General features: G+C 33.9%; 2 protein-coding genes across 2 annotated transcripts; one reads left to right on the forward strand and one right to left on the reverse strand.

Moving 5' to 3' along the window:
* The first annotated feature begins 3766 nt into the window (after positions 1 to 3766).
* Positions 3767 to 6315, forward strand: LOC106327706. Its single transcript, XM_013765939.1, has 3 exons — positions 3767 to 4001; positions 4415 to 4912; positions 5557 to 6315. The coding sequence occupies exons 1-3, from the start codon at positions 3926 to 3928 to the stop codon at positions 6081 to 6083; spliced, it is 1101 nt and encodes a 366-aa protein (XP_013621393.1). The 5' UTR covers positions 3767 to 3925; the 3' UTR covers positions 6084 to 6315.
* A 1361-nt stretch (positions 6316 to 7676) lies between these two features.
* Positions 7677 to 8553, reverse strand: LOC106322937 (polyadenylate-binding protein-interacting protein 5-like). The gene is made up of 3 exons (XM_013761089.1): positions 8474 to 8553; positions 7969 to 8319; positions 7677 to 7879 (listed from the first exon to the last, which is right to left on the reverse strand). Exons 2-3 carry the CDS (start codon positions 8212 to 8214, stop codon positions 7745 to 7747), a joined length of 381 nt encoding a protein of 126 aa, XP_013616543.1. The 5' UTR covers positions 8215 to 8319; positions 8474 to 8553; the 3' UTR covers positions 7677 to 7744.
* Positions 8554 to 9358: the final 805 nt, after the last annotated feature.

Here is a 9358-nt window from a genome sequence, read left to right on the forward strand (position 1 = left end):
TCATTGGTATTTATATCTATTTTCCTTCAAAAGTAGATATCTAGCTACTGCACTTGTAGTAGTAATTTTTATTGATGACGACGCGTTTACATGATTGACTAATGGGGGTTACTGCTTGTGGAAACTTTTAGATGAAAGCTAACTAGCTAATCGTACATGAAAAGAGTTTTGTGCAATAATGCGGATTAAGTTGAAATTATGGTTCTTTAGAGTTTAGAGTATACGATAGCGTTTGTCGGTTGCTTGGACAACATCGTCTTTTCATCGTCTTAAAATCGATCACCTGATGGAAATGGAACGTGATAGATGAAAACAAATGGGCTTACTGTATATTCGAAGAGTTATTCTCGGGTTCAACTCCTGGAGTGAACCTCTAGGTTCACCAACCAATATAATTTCGTTATTTCAAATTCGATATCTTTTAAAAAAGAAAACAAAATATTATGAAGTTATATTATGTTTTTTAAAAAAAAAGTAAAAAAAAAAATAATAGTTACAAAAGAAAGAATTAAAAAAAATATTTTTAACGTCGTCAGCAAAACACTAAACCCTAAATCCTAATCCATAAACCCTAAATCCTAAACGCTAAACCCTTGGGTAAACCCTAAACCCTTGGGTAAAATCTAAACCCTTGAGTAAAATCTAAACCCTTGGGTATACCCTAAACCCTTGGATAAATCTTAAACTCTAAATAAAAACACTTAACACTAAAACTTTAAACCCTAAACTCTAAACCCTAAATCTTAAACTCTGAACCCTTGAGTGTTTTAGTGTTTAGTGATTTTGATTTAGAGTTTAAGATTTATCTTAAAGTTTAGGGTTTACCCAAGGGTTTAGGGTTTAAGATTTAGTGTTTAGGGATTAGGATTTAAGGTTTAATGTTTTGCTTACGACGTTAAAAATATTTTTTTTTAATTATTATTATTTTTTATTTATTTATTTTTATATTTTAATTTAAAAAAAATAGTATAATTTGACAATATTTCGATTTCTTTTTTAAAAGATATCGAATATGAAATAACATAATCTTATTGGTTGGTGAACGTAGAAGTTCACCCAAAAATAAATCATATTCGAATACTTATATATTTATCAGATGTGATAACACTATTTTTTTCTGCTTAGTTTATAGAAAACACATTGATCAATAAATGTTGCCTGCTTTGTAATAGCGAGAGAACAGGTGGAATCGGGCTCTGGGGCCGTGAAATAGTTAAAATAAGTTTTTTTTTCTAAATAAAGAGGCTGGAGACAGTCGCACGATGGTGGCTTTAGCGCTCTGTTTCTCTCATAATCTGCCGTCTCCTTTTCAAGTGGGCCACATTCCCTCTACACCGTCAGCCGTAGAGCCCCCACCCACGTTCACTCATTCACCCTTCTTGTCTCTTTGCTCATTAATCACCATCTTTCTCGAACTAAGGATCCAAATGGTGACAGTGTTAACAAAAAATAATCGAAAATAAACTAAGAGTCAAATAAATTATAAGTAAAAATAAGTTTCATAATTGCAATTTTCTTTTGTAAAAAGTAAGTGTATAATATAAGTACAGTTCGTTTATATAGAATTATAAAAAAAAACATGAGAACGAGACGCAAATATTGCAGTGGCCGACGGGATGTGGTAGCTCGTTTGGTAAGGACTTTGGGGGCCAATTGTCATGCTCCCGGGTTCGACGCCAGGCGGAAGGGAACTGCCCATCTTGTCATCAAATGCGGTACTGGGTGTTGGGCCTTGTTTCCAGCCCAGGTATAGCCCTTCCGGGTGAAGTGGACCGCTGCCTAACCGGACCCAGAAAATAATCCACGTAAGTGTAAGTGGGAAACTCTGGATTATCAAAAAAAAAAAAAATATTGCAATGGCCACGTTCCGGCCGACATCGAAGACTGTTATCCTACGTCCAGATTTTAGCCGAACGAGGGCACAGCTGAACAGTCACCACAACTGATTTTTTTAAATGGTGAATTATCAAGAAAGCCTGAGAAAAGACAACAGCTCACATGTTGTCAGAAAAAAATAAATCAATTATATTACACGCAAATCTTAAAAAGTGTAACAGGGAACTTGTGGTCAAGTGGTCAAGTGGAAGTGCTTGAGATGTCACCACATTTCAAGTTCGATCCATCTACCATGCGAAATTAAGTCACATTTTCCTGGTCACCTACACGAATATGGACTATTGCATTTCGGCCCATTTGAATACCCGGGAGAGGGTCTATCCGTGGGCTGCACCTCCCACCCGGAGATTAGATCTGTGTTTTTAATAGATCCGGGTTTAATTTTTTTTTTTCAAAAAAAATCTTAAAAAGTGAGATCCAACTGATTACACAATCCTCCTCGTAGCAACTCCACCGGACATCCATTGACCATTGTATCTCAACCACATGACTAAAATGATTTTTTCACTAATTGCATTATTACTTGGAAAAAAATCCCCATGATTTGATCGGTCGTCCAAAGTTATGATATAAAACTAATACTTCGAAGTTACATAAATATCAAATCACGTTGGTGTACAGACAGATATTTGCATATGAGATCAAATTTCTCGTTGGCATTTTTGTTGAAGTGTTGACCACATGTGGATATGAATCAACCCAATCTTTTGTTATTTCTCTTTAAATTAACACAAATAACATGCAAAACTGTCTAATGTGTTACTCCCTCTGTTTCGGTAAGATATAAGTTTTAGAATTCTTACACAACTTCTTTTTAATCTCTGCCAACTCACTTCTAATGTAATCATTCAGTGTGTTGTAGGTTTGCTTAAAGCATAATACCTTAATTTATACAACTTTGAACCACGCATATATAGTTTTCCATTCGTATCACACAAATTGCAAGCACTTGATAATTAGTCATCATAACATGGATATTAATGTAATGACGTACATTTAGGCCATTAACCTGCATTAATGTCCGTTGGTAGTAACCGGTATTAATGTCATTCATATGTTTACTATTCATAACCATAATACAGAATTATGTTTCTTTTACAAAAGGTGTTTCTTCGAAAAATGGAAAATCATATACTCTTTCCGTTCTTAAATCCATATTCTTGAAAAAAAATTTGTTTTAAAAAGATACATATTTTATATTTCCAATGCAATTTTTGTCAATTAATAATGAAAAATTGTAAAGTTCAAGAACATTAATTGTATTTCTTAAAATCTTATTGATTTAAAATATAGAAAATATAAAATTACAAAAAACTATACATTTATAGCTAAATTTTAATATGTTTTATTAAAAAGTGTGAAAATTCTAAAACAAAGATCTTTTAGGAACAGGGGAGTATAATGAAATGGCAAATCAATGTTCTAGCAAACTTGCATTTAAAAACTCTTATTGTTTACTACTTCTGTTCCTCCGAAAGTAAGATTTTCTAGAGATTTCACGGTTATTAAGAATGTAATAAATGTTTACAGTTTACTTTATTATTTATTTTTCTTTACACTTTCCAATTACTTTCCACCAATTAAATCTAATCAATTCAAATATTTGTAATTATTGTTTTTCAAAAGTATACAAAAATACTTTAAATATATAGAAAATCTATTTTTGTGAAATAAGAAGAAAATCTTATTTTCGGAAACGGAGAAAGTAATATTTAACAAAAACAAACTTGTTTTGTTTAAGAAAAATAATCTGACGGCAGAAACAAAACATTGAGAAAAGAACTGAGTTCCCAGAAATAACCCTCTATGCTGTTCACTTCTGCAATATATGCTAAATCCCAAAAGAGTGAGTCACGGCCCCACGTGGATACGCAAACCACATCAGTGGCATAAATCCGTAAATTGTAGCAAAATCTAGAGGTATTTTCCAAGTTGTAAATCCATATAAGCAGTTGCAGCTCATCTCATAATCTCCCATAATTTTTTATTAAAGTCTCTTTTGCTCTCTCCTTTACTTTGGTCGTTCACAATGAAAGGAGGCACCGTCTCGTTTCTCTTCGTTCTTCTCATCTCCACCGTCACCTCCATCTTCTGCTTCCGGGACGGTAATCATCAATTACATACTGACATAACATATACACTCATACCATGACATATGTACTCCTCCATCTTTAGTGATTTGTTTCTTTCATTGAGAAATAGTGACATGTTTACTCCAAAGCTTAATTATGTTCGTGTGAATGCAGAAACGTTAGTTCTGTTTAGTTTCTCTCCATAAGTCTCTAACTGGGACATTTTTTTTAACTGGGACATTTTTTTTTAAAAGCCACTAAACAAAAAAGCCTGGTCGGGACCATTTTGTTATTTTCTTTTAAATAATTGCCTTGTTTCTCTTGGATATGAACCATTTCTCCGTATAAAACTCTTGATAATATTATTTATTATATTTCACGAAAATCAACTTACACAACAAAATGTAACACGTTCACTGAAACCGAGGGAAATTTCGTAAACGCAGGGATGTTACCAAACGGCGATTTTGAGCTAGGACCAAAGCCATCGGACATGAAAGGAACACAAGTGATAAACAAGAACGCTATTCCAAGCTGGGAGCTTACAGGCTTCGTCGAATACATACAATCCGGTCAAAAACAAGGAGACATGCTCCTAGTAGTCCCTGCCGGAAAATTCGCCGTCCGGCTAGGAAACGAAGCATCGATTAAACAGAGACTTAACGTGACCAAAGGAATGTATTACTCGCTCACGTTCAGTGCCGCAAGGACTTGTGCTCAAGACGAACGGCTCAACATATCGGTGGCCCCTGACTCGGGCGTCATTCCTATACAGACTGTATACAGTAGCAGTGGGTGGGATCTATACGCTTGGGCGTTTCAGGCCGAAAGTAACGTGGCAGAGATCGTGATTCATAATCCTGGCGAGGAAGAAGATCCTGCTTGTGGACCACTCATTGATGGTGTGGCCATCAAGGCTCTATACCCTCCGAGACCTACCAATAGTAAGTGTATTATTTATTTATATGTTATATGCATCTTGTTTTTATCTATTACTATTTTAAGAAACATATCCTTTTTTTATCAAACAAGAAATATATCCTTTTCATTAATTATCCACTGTGATCTGTCATGTTTACAACTACATGTGCTCTTTAGCTAGTTATAGTCAGGGTTGTTGGCATTTTTGAATATTTGGTTTTCTAGTTTGTAGAACCTTTATATTGCATTAGATCCAAGACAGTTTTGGTTAATCTTTCAATTAAAGAAAAATATGAATATACTAACTTAACAATCACCTATATAACGAATGCATGACCAGATACAAAAAGATATATACGTGTATGAATTTTGGTTCATTAGTTTTGGTTAATTTGATACATATAGAAAAACTTACAAAGGAATTCTGTTTCGAAGATTTTGGCTTGGTTAGATTAGTTTTTTTTTTTTGTTTTCACTTGAAGTTGAGTAAGAACATATATTTAAAATGGATTGGTAACATTACATAACTGTGGTCTATGGCATGTGTGTCCAAGACGTATGCAAGAATCAATCAAAATTATGTATTTAATATAAATATTATTTTTATTAATATAAATATTATTTTAAAATTTAATTAAATGATGAATTTTTCTATTATATGAAACAGAGAACATATTGAAAAATGGAGGATTCGAAGAAGGTCCATATCTACTCCCAAACTCCACAACCGGCGTTCTGATTCCTCCCTTCATAGAAGATGACCACTCTCCTCTACCCGCTTGGATGGTCGAATCCCTCAAAGCCGTCAAGTACGTTGACGTCGAACACTTCTCAGTCCCACAAGGCCGTAGAGCCGTCGAGCTAGTTGCGGGGAAAGAAAGCGCGATCGCTCAAGTGGCTAGGACCATCATAGGGAAGACATACGTGCTTTCTTTCGCGGTTGGAGACGCGAACAACGCGTGCGAAGGCTCGATGATAGTCGAGGCGTTTGCCGGAAGAGACACGTTAAAGGTTCCTTACCAGTCGAAAGGGAAGGGAGGTTTCAAACGAGCTACTTTGCGGTTCGTGGCGGTTTCGACCCGCACGAGGGTTATGTTTTACAGCACGTTTTACGCGATGAGAAGCGATGATTTCTCGTCGTTGTGTGGCCCCGTGATCGACGATGTTAAGCTCCTCAGCGTTCATAAGGCTTAAAATGGTCCTTGTTTTATTTTAAAGGTTTTTTCGTATAAGGAGTGAGGGGTTTTTCTAAAAAAGTAATTTTTATCTCTGGTGCTTTTGAAATGAGATGATTTATATACCGAGTGAGTTGTTATGGTGTAGGGTTATATATAAAACAGAAATGTCTTGCTTATATCTATTTTCTTGTATGAGAAGGCTGAAGAAATGTTGTTCGTTTTCGTTACTATATATAGGATTTCGAGGAGATCATATGATTTACAAAGTTTAATAATGGTGTGCTATTAATGGGTGTAAGTGGTTCTTCCTATAAGGAATATTATGAATAAAAGAAATAACTATTTATGGAATAACAACTGAAACTATTAATGAAATAGAAAATTTCATACATTTATTTATTCACGAAAGATTTAGGATCATGATAAAGAATAAAATTTACAAAAGATTAATTTTGTTGTTTCTTTCCAAAAATGAATATGTGGTATTATTTTTAAATGTTTTTGATAATAACTAGTAACTATTTTATAGAATTCTATAGAATTATGTGTGTTTAAATAATTTTATTCTAGAAAATAGCATTGATCCAGACTCCAGAGAAATGAGGATAAGAATTTGGGCATTCAATTCTGATATATTTATTTGCTTACAAACATGGATATGCATATATATATATATATATATATTTTTTTTTTTTTTTTTTTTTTTTTTTTTTTGTGTGTGTATTATTGAGTACTATCAAACTATTGAAATTGGTATACCTAACTGGCTACGATTAACTCGTCTAATCGATACATAAACTATTTGAATGTTTAATTCAATACTTAAAGTAATAACCAATTTGAATTTAATCTTTGAACTTAGAATTTTTTTTTTTTTAAGTACCTTTAATTGAAAGAACTATAATCCGAACCTGTCAAGAAACAGAGGATTTCAAAATCTCTGTTAATAGCGTTCTCTGTATCTGTAGTTTCCTTTTGTTTCACTAATCTCTTTGTAGCCATCGTAGTATGCAAAGCTCGCAATAGTCCAAGTTTAAAATAAAATTCTTTGTAAACACTTTTGAGTTTTCTTTTTCTTAAAAAGAAGGAAGTGACATATGCTCTCTCTGCTTTGCAACAATGGATTTGAAGAGTCTTACATATTGTACTAAGGTTACATATAGTTGCTATACATTTATTTTTTCTTTCTTCTTATTTGCTATATTTTTAAAGAAAATACGGCTTCTACATTGTCAAGAAGCAAGCGTTAGAACTTACAATGATTACATTATTTCATATAACAAATAAAACGGCAATATACAGGTAAAAATCATACTAATCCTGTAAAAAAAAAAAAAAAAAAAAAAAAAATATATATATATAAAAAAAAAAAAAAAAAAAAAACATACTAATCCAATTCATAAGAAATGGAGTTACAAAAAAAGGAAAAAAAGACCAGACTAGCTGCCAACCAACAAACACATCACTCAGATTTCCACTTCCAGAAACTATACATTTTACCATCACTTAATCACTCTCAATATCATTTACCCTAAAGATTACAATCAACTTCATTGATACAACACACCCCATTACCTGTACTTATTGTGGGTGTGCAACCGAAAATAAAATACATAAGAACTTCACAGCAAAGGATATATCAGATCAGGCTGATACAGTTGCATTAGGAATAACCACCTAAGGTGACGATACAGCGATTTCTATAGCTGCCTTCTTTTGTGTTGACGCCTTTGAGCTTGATGGCCCTGATTCACAGAGATCCCCAATATCCAATGTCTCTGGGAGGTGTTCTTGAGCTTCAGTGCTGTATATCTACAGCAAGATAGATCAAAATCATCAGTTATGTAACAAAAATATGATGTTTTATGTGAATGATCACGAGAGATGAGTGATGAACGTACCTCAAGCTGATTCAGCATCTCAATGGTTGCTTCAAGATCACCGCTGTTCGCCAGGTATACATCAGTTATAGACTCTTGTGAGAGACCAGAGAATGTCACCAGAAGGTATTCAATATCCATGTCTATATCCATCTCCAAATCCAAATCATCATCATCTCTTATCTGCTTGTATGCCATTTCAGATGCGTTGTTGGGCATGAACATATGTTCTTGTCCCTGCACAATATGTGTGGCCAAGCCATCCATATCATCAACTCTTTTGGATAGTGGTACATATGAGGCTGCATGGGGATTCAATGCAATGCAAATGTTCCTCCTGGCTTCATTGGTTTTTCCTTGGGAATAAAGTTACTGCCAAATTCGAATTAGTATCCACTATTAAGAAACAACAAAAAAAGATAAAGACAGAAGACTAATAACTTGTGTAACAAGGAAAAGACAAAATCAATTATGTCTCTTATGCGAAAGACAATGATATATGCCTCTATAAAGGTTACATTAGAACCTGGTCACGAATCGTGTTACTGCATGAACAAATCAAAAACCAATTGTAAATCAAAAGAAATGATGATAAGTAGAGTGATTATATGCAAAATTCAAAAAACGTATAGGGGTCGTCTTGACCTCGTCAACGGTTTACCTAAAAGGACAAGGATCAACGAAACATCAGGAGAGAAAACAAGCTTACCAAAGAAAAAAACTAGCGTTCATCAATGCGTCAAGGGAAAGAGAAAAAATATATAATAATATTTGTAGACTGTAATATTATGCGAATATAACTCTTGACTTTAATTATATAGTATATGATACAATGAAAGATTGTTGTGTACTAGAAGAGAGCTCAGATCTTGATGTCCACTCTACTTATGTAACAGTGATCTTCTAAACAAAGTAAAAAATAATTGAATCTACAAAACGCATAACCACTATATGCTTTCTATATGCACAGATTGATGGTGAACTATACTGGTACTACGAGTACCTTGTCCACAAATAACCAACCAAAATCGTAACTCTCTCTCCATATTTCTAACCAGAAGGATCTTGTTTAAAGACATAATGGGTCTTGATTAATGATCTGACTTATTGCCTTGACTATTATGTGTTTTGGATAGGCTGAAGCATCAAAGCTTTACAGACACTACATTTCTCCAACAGCTGAACGGGATGGTACACAACTTTTCACAAGGGATTGATGAAAATACACTTTGCAGGATACTTGTACACACCATAAATGCCTCAACCCTTGGCAAGCAATGGGACATGGCACAAACTCTACTTTGTGTAATTATCCTTGTCTTTAAATGTGAAGATGGCTGATTTTGAGTGTTTGTATAAAATGCATATGGGACCGGTGCTAGAAAGAACAGTTGGATCCTTTAGGCTTCTT

This window comes from Brassica oleracea, chromosome C2 (genome assembly GCF_000695525.1).
Source record: "Brassica oleracea var. oleracea cultivar TO1000 chromosome C2, BOL, whole genome shotgun sequence".
Lineage (NCBI taxonomy): Eukaryota > Viridiplantae > Streptophyta > Magnoliopsida > Brassicales > Brassicaceae > Brassica > Brassica oleracea.